The sequence below is a fragment of the Anas platyrhynchos genome, chromosome 1 (genome assembly GCF_047663525.1).
Source record: "Anas platyrhynchos isolate ZD024472 breed Pekin duck chromosome 1, IASCAAS_PekinDuck_T2T, whole genome shotgun sequence".
In the NCBI taxonomy this organism is placed as follows: domain Eukaryota; kingdom Metazoa; phylum Chordata; class Aves; order Anseriformes; family Anatidae; genus Anas; species Anas platyrhynchos.
Genome location: NC_092587.1, coordinates 150,446,772 through 150,465,219, shown reverse-complemented (window position 1 = coordinate 150,465,219; position 18,448 = coordinate 150,446,772). Strand labels below are relative to the sequence as shown.

Genomic DNA, 18,448 nt, shown 5'->3' with positions numbered 1-18,448 from the left:
GCATTGGTGGGATGGCACTGCAGAGCTGCGAGTGCTGGTGAGGCACCAAACGTCCAGGCATGGGACCTGTGTACAACTAGCATGGATAAGGACAGCCATGCTAGGGAAAGTCCTCAGCAGCTGCCCTGTGCTTCATAACGCAGTAATGAGGCACAGGCAGTGCAGCAGGTGTGTCTGGAACAAATGAGATCCTGGTGGCTCCTGCATGACCACTTGGGTTTCATCAGCATTGTGGGTGTAGTGTGTACTGTTAATTACATCCTCCTAAGAGCTAGACCCACGGGTTTGCTAAGAGCTAAATGGAGAGGGCTTGTCATATTCCCCTCATCTGGTAGCATCAGTAGTTTTCTTATGAAAATTTCTTAAGAAACATTGAACAAGGAAGATCTGGATTTCCAAATTAGGAAGACAACATGGAAAATACCAGAGTATTTATCCTATCAATCAGAGATTTTTTTTTTTTTTTTTTTTTTAAAGACTTGAGGGACAGAGGTTTAAAACGAACCCTCAGTTTCTTGAAATTGATCATGGCTATTACCAGACTGAAAGCACTGCAACTCCTATCACACAGAAGAGCAAATGCAGAAACTGTGTCAGACACGGATGCTGTTCTTAAATGCATATGTACACATACCCAAATGCTTTTCTTTGTCATATAGCTATGTAAACCTTCTCAAAATTAAAGCTTCTTTGTGGGAGAACTTCAGTTCCATGAGATACTTCCAATTTTCCTTTGTTGTTTTTCTCTCTTTAAGGCAAACAATACAGAAACATTGAACATCATCATCAAAGAATCTTGAATTTTGAAGGGATTTTGCATTTTGAAATACTGCAAATGTATTTATAAAAAGCACACAAGAAATCAATGGCTTTGAGAAAATCTCAGGCTGAGCAAGGGCCAAATGGGCCCATAAATTTAGTCTTTTCCAATGAGCAACCTCATCACAAAATGCCTTAAAAAATTGTCAAGTTCCAACTTTTAAAAATGTATTTTTTGTCTCCTGCTGTTCTTATTGGCATGATTTTTCAGGACTGCATTCCACTAGTATGGAAGTTATAAGACTTCCAATTTCCAATCTAAAAAATTATGCAGGCCATATTTTATATCTGTGATCCTTTAGCTCCTCTCTCTCCCCCATCTTTACTTTCTGGATGAATTTTACAAGGTGAAATCACACTCCTTCTCAGCTTATGCTTTGCTGTTTGAAACAAGCTAGCCTCCTTTAATAGAACTTTAATTAGATTTTTTTTTTGCTTAAAAATAAATTTCATACTTGTAGAAATCCAAGCGTGTACTAGCTCTTCCTAGTAGGGGGGCACTGACACATGAAGGAAAACGCAACAGTGATGAAATAAAGGTGACACATTTCAACCCTCCTGTCTTTCTCCTCCAGTTTTCCTTCCCCCACATAAATACAGCTTGGGGAGTCTGTGTACAGATTTGGCACTATTTGTCAGCACCCAAACAAGCTGTAAAATAAATCACACAACCTAATTTTAGTTCTGGCTGGCAAAGCCAACATTGTTGCTACCCTAATGTTCGTAATTTGGCTCAGTGAAAAATGCTTTGGAGGCAGAATTGTTTAATTACTTCAAAGGCTGTTGGCCGACTAAGGCTCAACAGGCTTCCAGCTGGCAAAGGCAGGAGGGGTTCTGTTCTCCATCCAAGAGGAAGGTTGCTTTAGGATGAAGCCACACAAAATCCTGAAATTGATATAGGGCTTGTCATATTTATGGGCATGGGATGGCAAACTTTGACCTGCCAATGAGCCCTATAGAGCTTTTGCCGCTTTGCTCAACCTCATCACTGAAAACTACCAACCACCTCCAGTGTTTGAGGAGATTTAATGAGGAGTTTTGAGGAGATCTAAACGCTTATTGCCATTATTTGAAGCACTGTTCACAGAAACTTGCTTGGATTAGGGCATGTGTTTGAGGGCACTATGTTGTACTAATGCTGAATCTGCTTTCAGCAACACACTTCAAGTTTTTCACTTTTTTTTTTTTTAAAAATTCTGGAATAACCACAGTGAGCCATATAAATGATTATTTAATGTTACAAATCGGATTATTTTAATATAAATACATTTTAATTAATTGTGGCTGTGCCCAAAGCGCTCCACTCACGTCTTCAATCACCGTACTTGCCGACGTTGAAAATACCAGTGCAAGGATGAGGCAAGAAAACATTTCCTGCACCTCTACACGCCGTTTTCTGAAATAACCTTTTGTCTCCTCATACAGTTTTCCTGAAGCATCCTCGCTGCGCTTGTGCCGCGGCCCCACGGACACCGAGAGAGCGCGGGCTCCCTGCGCCAGGTTGCTGAGGGCTTGTGAGAGCGCTCCCCTCCCACACAGCCCCGCCCCTCCACACGGCAGCCACCATGCAGGTAACCCCCCCCGTCCCCCCCCGCGCTCCTTCCCCGTTGCCTCTCCCGCCCGCCTCCCCCACATCCCCCCGCAAGGCCCGGCCCGCCGGACGAGACCATGAGGGACCAGCGGGGGGGGGGGGGAACACTGAGACACTGAGCAGCAACCGCGTCAGGCGCCCCCCTCCCTCCCTCCGCCCGCCATCGCGCGCCGCGTCCGTTTCCGGCGCGCGCTCGTTCCCGCTCCGCCGCCGCGGGGAGGCGCGCAGGTAACGGGCAGGGGCCGGGGGCGGCGGAGCGGAGCCCTCAACACCCCCCCCCCCCCCCCCCCCCGCGGCCGTTACCTCCGGAGCCCCCCCCCCCGGCCTGTGAGGGGCCTTGGTGGATGGTGGCCGGACCCCGGGGCTGCTGCCGGGCGTTGCTGTCTGATTTGCAGTGAGCAGGGATGAGGGTTACTGCCATTTTCTGCCCGCTTGAACTTTGCCTGCGGCAGAAGCGTGCAGGCTGCTTCAAAATTAAGCGGTTTAGCGGTCTGTTGTCTTGTATAAATTATTTTATGCTTTATCTGAGCAAGGTATTGTGACCTTAAGGGGGCAGGAGTAATCAACCACAATTATGTAAGCGCAGGGAGCTGTTACAATCCGTGTTGAGCTCCTGTGCAGGTTTATGGGGGTATTTGCTCATGATGTTCCCATTGCAGTATCGCTGTGGTGGTTGGCACTTCAGAAATAATAAAAAGTGCTGTTTATAGAATTCTAGAGACGCTTAGATGTGTGTTTTGATATATTTTGAAAGGTCTTTCGGTGTATTAGTATGCAGGCTCAGAAATTTATATTTCTTCGTGTGTATTTTTAGGTTGACTAAGGCACCAGTACTAACATCTCACTTCCTTTCAGGTACCTCATCGATAGCTTGCAGTGGCAATGGAGGCAATGATGCAAACTGTGTGCTAATCACCACATAAACCAAAATATTCATAGCTGTACAATACTCTTTCAATACAATTCAATGCCTAACATTTCGGAAGAGGAAAAGGAGAATGGTTCTGGAAACAATGGAAACACTGGAAAGAAACCTGGAAAAGAATCCCCAGAAGCTTCTCTTCATGATCCCGTAAAGCCATACTGCATGTCAGATACCTCCACTGCATCGCTGGTGTCTAGGGGAGATGGGCATTACCCATGGGGATGTCCTGTGACTCATACACGAGAGAAATTTTATACCATTTGCTCAGACTATGCTTTTTTAAACAGAGTAACATCTATTTGTAAAAGCCCAAGTGCTTCAGTTAGTGCCTGCCTGTCAAGCAGTGCTGCCTTAAACGTTGGAAATAACACACCTAGCTTGCTGGGTGTTCAAACTGGTGCTTCAGACATAATCTACGGTGAAGATGCTAACTTGGAAGACTTGTCTGGCAGTCTTGGAAAGCTTCCACTGGCATGGGAAATAGACAAGTCAGAATTCAACAGCGTGACCACAAACCATAAGAACAAAGCAGGTGAGGTGGTGGACGTTGGATGTTGTGTTAGAGAAAGGATTCATTTCAGAGTTTGCTTTTGGAGAGGGAAGGTCAGCAACTCACATTGCTTGAGTGCTGTAGGAGAGCCTGCACATCATTTCAAACAACTTGCTCATCAGCAAAGGAGAGAGTGAGGTAGGAGGAATGAAAGCCAAATGTAGCTGCCTGGATAAGTGGCTCTAAAACAAGGCTTGCTTGTACTTTACTGTGTGGATTGTTTTTTTTTTTTGTTTGTTTTGGTGGCTTTTAAAAACTTCTGTAGTAGAAGTGTTATGCAATGATTACTTCTACCTGTTAAGTACAGTATTGTCACTTGCAGAAGTGTTTGAGGATACTTCATAGATATGTTTTGAAAATAAAGGTGTGCTTTATTCATGACAAGAAGTAAATTAAATTATTAATTATCTAGGAAAGCAGTTGGTTTCTCTAATGAAGTTGTGTATATTTTCATTTGCTGTATGTTTACGCTATTAGGGGGCCCATTTCGTTACGGTTGGCTTTGCTGCCTCCTATGTGCTTTCTCAGACTGCTGGTGTGAATCACGCTCACATACACACATGGTTTTGTTTTGTAATTCTTTGCTTATCTACATCTACTTACAGCTTTTTTTTTTTTTTTTTTCCTTAATGTGTTGGCTAGCTAGTCAAATTGCGGTTTTATGTATCTTATTGTGAGACCAGTCTAGCAAAACTTAAATAGGAATTTGGAAAATTGCCATTGTTTTTTTCATGTGTACAGGTAGCGTCCTTAAATATAAGAAGCAATGATAACATCTTCCAGGATGGTCAGTTTCTCTAAAATGTATTATATTTTATTTGGATATGAAGACTTCATAAGTGAACAAATATTTCTACTCTAACACATGACCGAACTCTTTGTTTTTTCACTGCCTCAGTGGCTTTAGGGGTGTATTATTCTTACTGAATGGGTGTATAAGTTTTAAGTTTTTCAGAAAGTAGCTGGTCACACAGCTTGGCTTTGAAAAGCAAATGTTCAATTATATTTTTCCATGCATTTAATGTTCTGGATGTAATGTTCTGTAATGTTCTGTTCATGTTGGTCTCTCTAGTCTGGCAACATATTTTCAGCCTTTTAGGATCTTCACAGAATGTGTTTCTGGGACAGCTGATAAAACTCATCAGGAAGTTTTCAGATTGACTGCCTTCTCTGAACAGTTGAGCAGATTATCATTTATTCTTTCCAGAGAAACATGCCATTGTTTATATACCTAATGGGTGCTTTGGGATTTTACAAATCCCAAATAACCAATAACCCAAATGGTTACTTTATCCATCAATTAATGTTTAGTCCCAGTTTGCGCGTACTAACACAGCCATCATCTGTTATTTGAGGTGCATACTATTACTAAAAGTATGTATGGAGAAAGATGTAAAAGGTAAACAGGATTCCTCATTTATTCTGAAATCTGCTTTGCAGGCAACATGAAGAAACAAGCAACAAAGAAAAAATCTGTGGAAAAAAAAAGCAAACAACACAGGGAGTGTCCTCAGCGCTCTGCTCTTGAGGATGTGAAGGAGAGGAAAGTGTTGGACCTCCGGAGATGGTAGTATTTATGAAATACATTTAAGGTTATCCCTGTAAAATTTATAGATAGACACCATTGCTGGTTCTTTTATTTAAGACTCCCGAGTTATATCTTAATCATTTTTAATAGATCTACTCTATGGGCGTGTTAAACATACACACACTAAATCTCTTACTTTCTAAAGTAAAGAAAGAAGAAGAGCTTCCCTCCCATCTTCTGAAATTCTAAAAACATTTTTGTTTTTAAATAACTTCTCCTTTCAATGTGGAAAAAAATTACGTGAGGGTTCAGTGTTTAAAAAAGTTGCAAGCTCACAAGCACGGTCATGCAAAAATTAAGTGTCGAGCTGATACATATATTACTCCTGATTTTTGTTTTAAGTTGGAAATACTAGATCAGAACCTGTCAGTTCTCTCAATGTATATCATATGAACATAGTTCACTTAGTTTAATGAACTCCTCTGGTTCTTATTGTATGTCTGTGACGTTAGGAAGTTAGACTAGAGAATCTGCAGCCCAGACAGCATTCTTTGTTAGATTGTCACAAACTCAGTTTACTAGAAGATCATATGTTAGAAGAGACAGGATCAAACTATGTTGTATTAGTGTAGAACCGTTTTTCCTACAGGATCGTTTGTACAGAACTCTTATGGTGCTGTTAGAAATTTGACCTGTTTGTATGATAGTGAGATATGATATCTGACAAGCATAAAGAAATGTATTAGTATGTTTGCTCCTTTTTGTCTGTTTGTTTTAAGTATGCATTCTTTTATACAATCAGAGTGAAACCTTGTAGTAGAGCTTGGCACCTCAGGGGCATGACACAAAGAAAAGAAGTTCAGGTTGCTCAAGTAACCAAGTAAAGAATTCTTACTGATGTGTTTGTTGTTCTTGTTGTTTTAGGTATTGTATTAGCCGACCTCAGTATAAAACTTCTTGTGGAATTTCTTCATTAGTATCTTGCTGGAATTTCTTATATAGTACGCTGGGAGCTGGCAGGTAAGTCACACTTACTTTTTTCCTCTAAAGAGTCTAAAATGTGGTGTTAATTTCTTTATTAAACATCTTTATTTCCAGTTTGCCACCTATTACTCAAGAAGAAGCTTTACACATACTGGGTTTTCAACCCCCATTTGAAGACATTAGGTTTGGTCCATTTACTGGAAATACAACTTTAATGAGGTATGGTTGATTCTTTTGATGCAGCCAAATAGTTAATATATGCAAAACTGTCATGATAAAAACTAGATCATACAATCTCTAAAGACACGGTAGTGATTAATCTATTTAAAAAAAATAGTTGTCTTAAGTTTTAAAATAGCAGAGCATATCTGGGTGCTCTGACAGTATCCAATGCAACTTTTCAAAGGGTTTTTACACTAGCTGTTACGTATGGTGCAGGTGTTGTTAGATCATGAGAACATGAAATTGTATTAATTTTTTTTCTTTCAATTTTGATTAATGGTTGTATAATACTCCAATGAATCCATCTCGTGGTTAGGAAATTTGTTCTTTACCTTCGTTTTGTTCTTTACCCTCATTTTCTTGTCTTTGTTAAATGCCTGTTATTGTCATTAAAATAGCCTGAAATGGCTCTTCATACATTAGTAGCTTTGTGTAAAAAAAAAAAAAATAAAAAAAAATAATAATAATAAAAAAATGAGATAATGAGTTCATTGAGCAAAGGAGCTATTTAGACCCATATTCACCCAGACATCTCATCCTGGAATTACAGAAGGCTTGAACTTTCAAATTATTTCCTTTCTGCTCTGCTGCTTCCTGATTTTGACGAGTTAGGTCTAAAATCTTTGTCCATTCCATGTTTTACTAAACTCAGAAAACTTTTAGAATTAAACAGAGCCTCGAGGTTTGAACATCTTAAAAAGGCTTTGGTGTGTTACCCATTTATGAGATTCAAAAATCTTGCAGTTTTGTACTAGCCTTGTGAATCACATTTGATCTAGTTAGTATTTTTTGAATGTAATATATATGTTTTGGCACAGAATGTGGGCACTGGATTGAAAATGTGGGAGCAGTCTGTTCTTAAATAGTAGCATACTGTCTAGATCATTGAAGACTGTCATGAAAACTTCCTTCTGTGCCTTAGAAGACTCAGATACAGATTTTGCATCTCTTAGGAGTATGTCAGCCGTTATAGAACAAGTCGACAGAATATTCTGTCTCTTTATGCCAACAGTCTGTATTGCAAAAAGTAATACCTGGCATCCTTCTTTCTGTTCCCTGCTGAGTGCTCTATGTGCTGCAGAAAAGTTACCCTCATTTATCTATTTGTTTTTCTTGCTGGTCAAATCATTTTAAGCATTTGGCAGACTGGAAAACAGGAGGACTGAAGAGACAAACCCATCATAACATAGTTTTATGACTGAGGTACTATCTTTGGGGAGGTGAATTTGAATCTTGTAATGCTGTGAAGTAAATATCTGAGACAAAATCCTCTTGTCAGATCTGCTGTCACTTTCTGCTGTTAGGAGTTGTGGTACTGGACTTCTGTAATGCTTTGGGAATGTAAAAATTATATGACAGAAGCCCAACATGATATGCAGAATGTCCCACTGAAGTCTCCTGCCTTCTAATGTCTTAGAAAATTCCTGTTGTACACCTTACAAATCATGGCTAAAGCTTAGCACTTAATAATTTGAGAGCCTTTCTAAAGGCTGAGTAATTGAAAGTTAGATGTGACTGAATTCTGCAGAATAGGACCAACATTTCTAAATCTAGCCCTTTGTTTATTATGGTTCTGTATCAGGTCTGGAAAAGCAAAGTGAAAGGAAAGGTTATGAATATTTATTTACCTTCATAGAATGATCTGTTTGTATTATGTACCCTGGTCATCTGCAATTTGTATACTAGTGTGGCAGGTGCTTAGTAATACACTGAGGCTTGTTTTCTAAACTGCCCAGCAGAGAGAAGTGTGAGAAAAGAAAATTGCATTTAATAACTACTGAGTTACTACAATCTTTAAGCTTATTGTTTCAGATGGTTTAGGCAAATAAATGATCACTTCCATATCAAGGGATGCTCATATGTTCTGTATAAACCTCATGGGAAGAACAAGACAGCTGGAGAAACTGGTAAGCAGCTAATCTTAAAACATTCATCTTACAGTATATAAAGTGAAAAGTCCCACAATGTGCAGCATTTGACAGGATAAATTGTTACTATTGTTTCCAGTTTCGTGTATCAAATAACTCCAAATTGCCTAATTTTTCTAATTTTACTTTTTCCCTTATTTTGCTAATACTTTCATCCGTAATCTTTAAAAAATAAGATGCATTCTCTGATTCTGTGTGGTTTCAATCACAAAGATGGAATTTTAAGGTATCCAGTTTTCCTAGAAGAGGTATTTGCTGTAATGCCAGGGGAGCAGCACATTTTTATTTCAATGTTTTGGAAATCTCTGTATAAAAATTTAGAATATACAGCACCAAAGTATTACTGCAATACCTTTATTAAATGTTTTGTATTTCTAAAAATACACATTTAAGTTAGTGCACTCATTTGTTATACCTGCCATTAGCTAGCATTTGACTCTAAATGTTAGGTAATTACTTTTAAGTTGCTGCTCAAGCTGCATTTTTATGCATGCTTTTAAGTGTGCTATCTAAAGAGAAGTTAGGGTTTTATATACAGTTTATTAGCCTTTGGCTCAGTTTGGCTGTTTGTCTTCTAACTGGAAGGGTAGTTTAAAAGGATAAAACCATGATGAAAAAAGTTATGGGGCAGATTATTAAAATGAGAATCCCAGCAAACTGTTCTTCACTTATCAATTGTTGTGTGTTCAGCTATTTTTTTGAAATTCTTAAATGGGATACCATGTTTCAGTGTTTTTTCTCACATTCCCTGAAACTGAGTCTTGTAGTTATGTTACAGAATATGGTATCCTCAATATGGGAGGTGATTCTGAGACTCTTAAGGAGCTCATGACACCTAAGTGTTTGAAAGCTTTCAGGTGTTTCAGTAGTGTCATTGCTATCTGACTTCGTCTGACTAGAGCAGTGGGATTGCCTTATGTTGCAATGTGTGTTTCCTAAGTTGGGATACTTTTGCTTTTTTTTTTTTTTTTTTTTTTTTTTGAGAAAAAAGTAATTTTTAATATGTTTTTGATCTAAATATGATGCATACTGTATATTCAATTTCTCTAGAAAAGACTGTGGGACAGATCTTAACTTTTTTTTTCTGCTAGGCAGGACACAAACTAGATTACAAGTTTTAAATGAGCACTGTATTTTGTGTGCGCTGTGAGATCATGTCCTTTAATTGGAAAACAAACGAACAAAAAAAAAAAAAACAAAAAGCAGGTGTAACTATTTTATATTAGGAAATAAGTCGCTTTTTCTAAATATGATATGGAGGATCCAAAGCACCGTGGATTGTAACATTAACTTTCTTTTGTAGCCTTGGGAGCCCTCGCAAAGCTAACACGTGGACTGAAAGAGGAATCAATGGCCTACATCTACCATTGCCAGAACCATTATTTTTGTCCAATCGGATTTGAAGCAACCCCAGTAAAAGCTAGTAAAGCGTATAGGTAAGATGATATGCTTATGCTTATCTTAGGGGAAAAATGTACAAAAAGAATTTCCTGTGAAGTTGATAGCATTTTTTACCCTAAAATAACATTTCATTGTATGTTGTAAAAGTATTTATGTTTGAAATAGCAAAACACTGCTGTAGTTTGAAAGGATTGACTTAACAAAACTAAACACAACTGAACAAGCTAGATTGAGAGAATTTAAACAGAAAACTGTAAGGGTACTAAGATGATGCTAAAAGATGTGTAAGTTATCCACCTGAAGGGCAAATGAAGAAAGCTAGCCTGAAAAATACAACCTTGTATACTGGAAAAAGTAAGGTGACTGCAGGTGAGTTTGTGTGTGACTTTCTCTATAAATGAGAAGCAAAAAGCCTAGCAGTGATATTAATCCATTGTGAAGTAAATATGAAATCTGTAACTGCAGAAACAAATGGTTGTAGATGGGGAGAACAGGATCTTGTAGTACAGCCAACAGTATGGTGATCATGTACCTTTTTTTTTTTTTTTTTCCAGTGTTGACTAAGAAAGATGATGATGGTAAAACGGGAATTTAAGGTTTAGGAAAATAAAGCTAACTGAACAATTTGTTACCAAGAATCTTGAAAAGAGGGAGAGGGAGAAGCTTGAAGGGATCTCTGAACTGTCATAGGATGTTTGGCTCTTAAACAACTCTTCCAATGAGGAAGTAGTTTTGAAAGACCAGGAGAAACTTTATTTGCCAATTGTTTTAGAATGAAAATATGACAACTTGAATAATTTCAGATTTGTCAGGGTGACAGGATTACTCAGGGTAAAATAATGGGAGAATTGATACAGGTTTAAAACAAGGGTAATATCATTGGTATTCATACTGAATTTAGGGGATATCCTTGATTTAAAAAACAAAAACAAGCACAGATTGTCTCAAGATTTTGAACATTTTCAGCCTTAGCAAATTTTATCTGAGATTTTGTAAGGCATTCTTCTTGCTGCTGTATGATACGCTGAGTGTAGTTTTGCAGTGGTTTAACCCAGCTGGCAGCTAAACACCACATGGCCGTTCGGTCTCCCTCCCCCCCTCTCTCTCTGGGATGGGGGAGAGAAACGGGAAAGTAAAGCCCGTGAGTTGAGATAAAGACAGTTTATTAAGACAGGAAAATAATAATAACAACAATGATGATAATAGTACTACTATTAATAAGTTTTGCATCGTTCACAGAATCATATACAATTAAATTGTTTTTCCTGTCTCAAAGTGCTTGCAAGCACAGTATGTGCTGCAGGTTTGTGTTGCGGTCTCAAGGTTCACCTGTTGGTCAATATTTAGTAGTATTATCAATAAGCATAAGAAAATCTCTGACAAAATTAGCAGATACGAATAGCATGGAGTACTAAGCAATGAAGAGAATAGTTGCTGATGCAAGACGAGCCTCATTCTTGCATTTTGCTTACCAAGCAGTCTGTGTTTTTCTGTGTTGAAAGCTGTAGTGTCACATCAAGGAATGAAGAATGCTAGCTTGGCTTCTAAAGTTCAGAGTGGTATTTATGTGGAGGCAATAAAGCATAATCATATGAATCTCATTTGTTCCCAGCATGAGGCTGTGACCAAGGGGTTAATGAAAGCTTTTAGTATATGAACAAAAGAATACAGAAGGTGTGGGCTTTTTAATTACGATTCCATTCATTGACACTGGCATGCAATTTGACAAGAGTTAAGAAAACGTGCCCCAGATAGAAGTCCAACACATCAATCTGCTTAAGTTTACCAAAAGGTTCATGACTTGCTTACTCCATCACTTACTAAGACTGTGCACTGGGAGAGAAAAGGAGTTTAAAAAAAAAAAAAAAAAAAAAAAAGGTGTACTAGATTGAAAGTGCAGTTAGAGAAGTAGTGTGGTCCAATGTGTGGAAGCTTAAGATGCCTTATGTATCTAGTTTGAATTTATATTGGTTAGAAATGAACAAGAGAAATGATTTGGAGATGTACTGTCAGTCACTAGTGATGTTATTTTTAAGTCAGTACTGGATTTTTTTTTTTTCCCCATAAAAAAGGTTTTCTCTCCTAAAAACGTAACATGAAGTAATGAGTTCGAGCTTATATACTCTTCTTTTAGGCTTGAGTTCAAACTAGTGAACCATCCTGTTCTCTTTGTATCTTCTGATATCTTACTGGGAATAATTATGTTTAGATTCCAGAAGCACAGTCAATAGATTCTGTAGCAGTTCTTGCTTACCTGTTTTTGCATTCTAGTTGTAAGAAGTTTTTATTTGAAAATAAAACTAAGAACATTTAAGGTTAAAAAGAAATGGGTAGATAGGCTGCTAGGCTGAGCTTAGTAGACAGTTCTTAGGTCACCCACAGACTTCCTGTATGATCTTAGGTTGCTGGATTTGGACTCGGGAGACCTGGGTTCAGTTCCCAGTTCAACCACAGACTTCCAGTGTGACTTTAGGTAAGTCAATTAATCTATCCTGCGTCTTGGTTTCCTGCCTGTAGAATGATGGCATACATTGTTATTTTACAGGGAATTTTAAGAGCAAGTAAACAAATTGTTGCACATGGTAAGGCCATATGTATGCTGCCTAATGACTATTGCAGAAAATTCTTAGGTTTTGTCATGGCTGAAAATAAATTAGTTTTTCACAGGATAATTACACACGGGAAGTCACAGAACAAGCCTCCGTATCTCATCAGTCTGCCCTTAGGTCTGTCATGAATTTTCCCTGAACCAGCTACTACAGCCTTTAAGTTTCTTGAAATTAACTAACTTGAATCAGTATCAGTTGAGGGTTTTGTTTTTTACTGCGTTGGATGCTTAGGAGGAAGCGGTTGAAGTTACCAGTTATTTTCATCCAGGTTACCCTGTGGCTTTTAGTAATAATTATTAAGTGGGGTGTAGTTTGCAAAGAGTGGAAGGGGCTCTTCCGTAGCTCTGGTAGAAGTCAGAACTGGGGAAGAAGTTTGTTCTCCCTCATGTGGCTTTCCACAACTCCTATTTGCATTTTTTTGCATATGTTTTATATTATATTAGACCGGCTAACTGAGTAACACTGTTTTTGAAGAAGATTTGTCTTTCTCCCAAATAATAAGCAATAGCTCTTCTGTCTTGCTTTCAATCTTTGTGAAACAGAAAGCTTCCCTGTAGGCAATTGAAAATGCTAGAGGAGCTGTTTTTAGTTTGGGTGAGAAAAAAAAACAACACAGATAATCATTAAAGAAAAAAAAAAAAAAAAGAGTACATGTATGTATAGGATGTTAATCTCTTTTTTCTTTAGTATGCACAATAAATCTTACTGGGATTGTATCCTCTATTGAACAGAGGTCGTGTCTTGCAGCAAGAAGTAGAATATTGGATCTTAATTGGAGAGCCAAGCAGAAAACATCCAACGATACACTGTAAAAGGTATGTTACTTGGTAGGAATTCTAAATGTTCTTTCTTTAAGAACAATTTGTATGTATCTGCTCGGAGCTACTGACTGACTTACTTGTTCAAAAGAACAAATATACTGTAGTTTTAAGAGAAACAGGTGCTTTAATGAGAAACTTCTTTTTGACCTCAAGGCTAGCTTGGCAGTTTTAGATCATGCGGCAGGACACGTGTTGGTTGCTGAAAGCCAAAGCCTGTTTCTCTTGAGTGTGACAGAGCTTGTATTAGTCAGACAGAAAAGACACGCAGGGTGCCTGCAATCATGCCAATTGTGATTTATAGGCCATGTGAACCTTGGATGAGTTTATGCTGCAACTGATGAAGTACTTGGCTGCATGTTGGGGGTGCACTGGATATCTCAACATCTCCTAGCGTAGGTGTAGGTACAACCTGTAACCTGCTGCATTGTTCCCTTATATTCATGATGAAGTCTGTTTCCTAAGAAGTTGATGACTAAATTAGACACACACGCAGAGCTAGAGGGTTCTAGATAAAATTCTCATTGATTATATTTGTCATGATAAATTAATTGAACAGTTTTCTCAGTTTTACTTGACATGCTGGTTCATAATGCTTAATACTAATTCCTGGAAGGAGGGACCAGTACAAAAGAATTCTGTTGCTCAGGAAACCAGTTCCAGTTTTACCAAATAAATTCTTCACTATGCACAGAAGGTAATGCTGGAGTGATTTTTTGTAGTTGTTGCTGCATTGGGAAAAGAGCTGTTTGGAGAAAGAAGAAGCACACAAAACTTGTTTCGTTTCCTCTTTATTTTCCCAGTTGTGTTGAAAAAAATTTTTGAAAGTGCTTATCTGATCTGGTTTCATAGCCAGTCAAATCGATCCCAGTACCTAAAACTTAATTTTCCTTGGTGACCTGACTATATTCACAGCTGTAAATACCTGCATATTTTGGACTCCTGAGATTGAGTGCAACAAAATAAGAAACATATTATGCACTGGTTGCTGTGTTGAAAAACAAAATACTATGCATCCTGCTGATAGATATATGTCCTGTGGTGTATGAGCTACAGATGGCACAGCAAAAGCTTTTTGAATACATAATACAAAGTCTGTAATATTATTTTTGATCATGGAGACATTTGTCTTCCTGCTGTAGTCCCACCAAAAGCTCGCAAAAAGTTGTGTTTCAGGTAGGAGGGGAAAAAGGTTGGGATGAAAATCTATTTTCTGAACTTGGAAGGTTATGTTAAAGAGAAACAAGTATTTAGACATTGAAAGAACTGGAAAGGTGATGTGAAGGCTTACAGATGTGTAGAATGTGGGGATATTTCTTTCAGTTAGACTAGAAGGACCTATGAAAGCTAGAAGATCTGAGTAAACAGGGTAGTTTATTACAAATGAGACTTGAATAGAATGGAACCTAAGTTACGGTGAGAGCTGTCTGGTGAACACAGTGGATGAGCAAAATATGGGTTCCAATGAAATACTACAAAACAGCAAGAGGATTAAATACAGTAAAAGGAACGTTTCTCCTTGCCTAAAATGCTTTGCACCCTTTAACAAGCTGGTGATTTGCTAAGCAATGCAACTAATGACTCTCGATATTCTTACTCATTTTGGAAGCTGTTTGCCAAGAGCAGTAATAATCACCTGAAAACTTTGATTAAAAGTGGCGCTTTTATATCTAGCTTGATATCCAATACTGAGACACTTTTTAATTCTTTATACAGTTGTTTATCTTTAAATCACTGTTAAAGACTCGGCTCTCTGTTTACATGTGTGTACACCAGTCTTAGTGGTGTTGAGGCTTCATATTGTTAGCCAAGTAGTAATAATCTTATTCTGCAGGTGGACAGATATTGTCACTGACCTAAATACCCAAAATCCAGAATATCTAGATATTCGACACCTAGAGAGAGGATTGCAGCATCGAAAAACAAAGAAGGTAAGGTAAAGTTAACCAAGGTGGGAGGAAAATTCATGGTAGAGTTTGGGAAACCTATTCGTACTTAAGCAGTGTAAGATAACTTTACTAAAAAAAAAAAAAAAAAAGTGTTAAGTACTGCAGAAGACAAGTCAAATGTGGATACTCAAATACCAGTCATTTATATTTACTTGCAGGACAAGATAGGATATAGCAGTAGCCTGGCATATGCTAGGGTAAACCAGGATGTCTTTGAATACCATATATTTGGTCACAGTATTTAATCTTGTTGGCTTAAAATACATCTTCAGCGAGTATTGAAATATTCTACAGATAAATTATGGACTCATCTTCTTGATGCACGACTTTCCAGCTGTGTGTAATCTGGAAAGAAAATACGGTAGGGTAGGATCAAATCTAGAAGAATGCATGTGCATCTGTTCTTTTTTATTTACTGGTAATACATACAGCTGTCTTTCCAATAGCTAGGCCCATATCTTGTGGGTAAGGGTTGTATTTAACTTCCAGATTAAAAGTCTGTGAGAAATCCAGATCTTCATTCTATGAGGCTGAAGAGATGATTTCAAATGTGGAGACATTATGGAAGATCGTGTCAGTAACATGAGAAGGGACCGGAGCAAATAATTTGCATGAAGATAGCTGGAGAGTGAAAAGACTAGCAGAAGATAGGTTATACTAGCCCATGAAAGATGAAATAGATAACTTAAAAAGATGAGAAAGACAGTAGTGGAATCTAGAAATTGATCAAAATGGATTGAATAGAAGTTTTTTGTTTGTTTGTTTGTGGGTACGGTGGTGTTGTGGTTGTAGTGTTTTTTTTTTTTGTTTTTTTTTTCCCTGTTTTAAGAATTCTGTTACCCTGAAGGAACTTTATTTCAAATATCTGCTTATGTTACAAAAGTGTCTATCTGCATTTAATGAATAACCTTTTTACTTCGATTAGGTTGGAGGAAATCTTCATTGCATCATTGCCTTTCAGAGACTTAACTGGCAAAGATTTGGTCCTTGGAATTTTCCATTTGGAAATGTCAGACAGGATAAACAATCCCAAACACAAGGACAAGGTATTGCCAAATCTGAGAGTGAAGACAATATCTCTAAAAAGCAGCACGGACGACTGGGTCGGTCTTTCAGTGCTGGTTTCCATCAAGAATCTACGTGGAAAAAATCTAATCTTCATGAGAGGAGGAACAGTGGGTATCAGAGCTATAATGATTATGATGGAAATGATTAAAATTAACTTCAGATAGTAGAGTTGATATATCAAAGTTAGTTTTAATCAAGACATGGTAGGGATTTATTAGTCCTAGGTTATGTACGAATAAAAATTATTGTTTAAGATACAGCTTCATAATTATTGAATAAATCTGGTTATATGGTTGCTATGGATGAGATCTGATACATAAACTGACACATAAGCACAGACTGTTGTACTTTTTGTAATCAAAAGCAAATATGACAGAAAAAACAATCTCTTCTTTTGAAATAATTGTACTATATCCTGAGCTGTGAAAACAAAAGAGCAGATTGAAATCAGTCAATGTAATAATCAGACTTAATTGAAAATACTTAATACTCAAAAGCATGAAAATGTAATATGACTTCATAAAAAAGGGTTATTCTGCATATGGTGTAAGGATAAAAGTAAATTAGTTGCCTTTCTTTTCAACAGTCCATTTTACTAAGGCTGCTGATATCCAGTGCAAAGAAAAATCACACAGGTTGGAAAAAAAAACTTGTCAGATTTACAAAGTGAATGTATGTTCTCAGTCTAGTTCCCAGTAGAGTTCTGTCAGTCAGATAATCATATTCTGTCAAGTAGGTCCCAGTTCCTTTTCCCTTATCTGGATGCCTGTTTTAGACTGAGGGGAATCACTGGTGGCAGGGATGGGACATTCTTTGCTGCTTTTGCTCTGTGGGTACAGTAGCTGATTTCTTATCCTGGGAGCTCGAGAGCACTGACTTGCATAACACAAGCTTGGGAAATTCAGTTTTATAAAGCTGCCTTTCCCATTAGCCCAACAAGCTGGCTGAACACAGCATTCTCTTGGCAGTTCTTTTCCATGTTCAGTCTTAAAACTGTTGTTTTTGTGCTGCTCTTTTAATTTTGTATGATGGTAATGCAGGTGCCGAAAACTGCTGGCAGTCCTTCTGATATACTGGGGGTCCTGGTGGGCAGCAGGGTGATAATGAGCCAGCACTGTGCCCTTGTGGCCAAGAAGGCCAGTGGCACCCTGGGGTGTATCAGAAGCAGTGTGGTTAGTAGGTTGAGAGAGGTTCTCCTCCCCCTCTACTCTGCCCTGGTGAGACCACATCTGGAATATTGCATCCAGTTCTGGGCCCCTCAGTTCAGGAAGGACGGGGAACTGCTTGAGAGAGCTCTGCGCAGAGCCAAGAGGGTGACTGAGGGAGTGGAGCATCTCCCATATGAGGAAAGGCTGAGGGAGCTGGGTCTCTAGCTTGGAGGAGACTGAGGGGTGACCTTATTAACGTTTATAAGTATGTAAAGAGCAAGTGTCAGGAGGATGGAGCCAGCCTCTTCTCAGTGATACCCAATGACAGGACAAGGGGCAATGGGTGCAAGTTGGAGCATGGGAGATTCTGCTTAAATATGAGACAAAACTTCACGGTGAGGGTGGCAGAGCACTGGAACAGGTTGCCCAGGGGGTTGTGGAGTCTCCTTCTCTGGACACTCTCAAAACCTGCCTGCACGCCAGGAGGGGGGTTGGACTGGACGATCTTTCAAGGTCCCTTCCGATCCCTAATGTTCTGCAGTACCTCTAGAGGGCCAGCAAACGATTCAAGTTTTTCCATGTGTCCATGTGCAGTCCCTTTTTTTTTTTCCCTCCCCGGTTTGGAGTTCCTTCAGGTGTTCGCCCAGACCCATCTCAGCCCGGGTGCCCCTGTGCGTGTGGGTGTCTGTGCCTGCACAAGGATTTGTTTCTTTGACTCAAACTGATTTCTCATGGAGCGCAGGGTTTTTGTAGGTCGCTGCTTTTGTTAAACCAAAAACGGGGTACTTTCAGACTTTTGCTCATTCAATAAAATTTGTTTTCTACTTTGTCTTTTGGTCGTTTCTGGAGTGGTGTCGCCCGCCCCTTGCCCACCAGGGGGCCCCCGCCGCCTCCGCCATTTTGTGCTC

At 38.7% G+C, this 18,448-nt stretch overlaps 1 protein-coding gene across 7 annotated transcripts; it reads left to right on the top strand.

Moving 5' to 3' along the window:
• Positions 1-2,241: 2,241 nt before the first annotated feature.
• Positions 2,242-18,369, top strand: BIVM (basic, immunoglobulin-like variable motif containing). Of its 7 annotated transcripts, none has more exons than XM_027443905.3 (11): positions 2,242-2,390; positions 3,266-3,867; positions 5,326-5,452; positions 6,338-6,433; positions 6,512-6,616; positions 8,432-8,526; positions 9,851-9,983; positions 12,350-12,421; positions 13,289-13,372; positions 15,210-15,306; positions 16,250-18,369. In XM_027443905.3, exons 2-11 carry the CDS (start codon positions 3,378-3,380, stop codon positions 16,538-16,540), a joined length of 1,590 nt encoding a protein of 529 aa, XP_027299706.1. In that variant the 5' UTR covers positions 2,242-2,390; positions 3,266-3,377; the 3' UTR covers positions 16,541-18,369. The 7 variants fall into 7 exon arrangements, with proteins under 7 accessions (XP_027299706.1, XP_027299684.1, XP_027299708.1 ...); XM_027443883.3 differs by lacking the exon at positions 2,242-2,390 and adding an exon at positions 2,483-2,638; XM_013095142.5 differs by lacking the exon at positions 2,242-2,390 and adding an exon at positions 2,682-2,804.
• Positions 18,370-18,448: the final 79 nt, after the last annotated feature.

Coding starts and splice junctions, on each gene's coding strand:
- BIVM (XM_027443905.3), top strand. CDS start 3,378: ATGCCTAACATTTCGGAAGAGGAAAAGGAGAATGGTTCTGGAAACAAT. Junction 3,868..5,325: donor AAACCATAAGAACAAAGCAG/GTGAGGTGGTGG, acceptor TCTGCTTTGCAG/GCAACATGAAGAAACAAGCA. Junction 6,434..6,511: donor AGTACGCTGGGAGCTGGCAG/GTAAGTCACACT, acceptor CTTTATTTCCAG/TTTGCCACCTATTACTCAAG.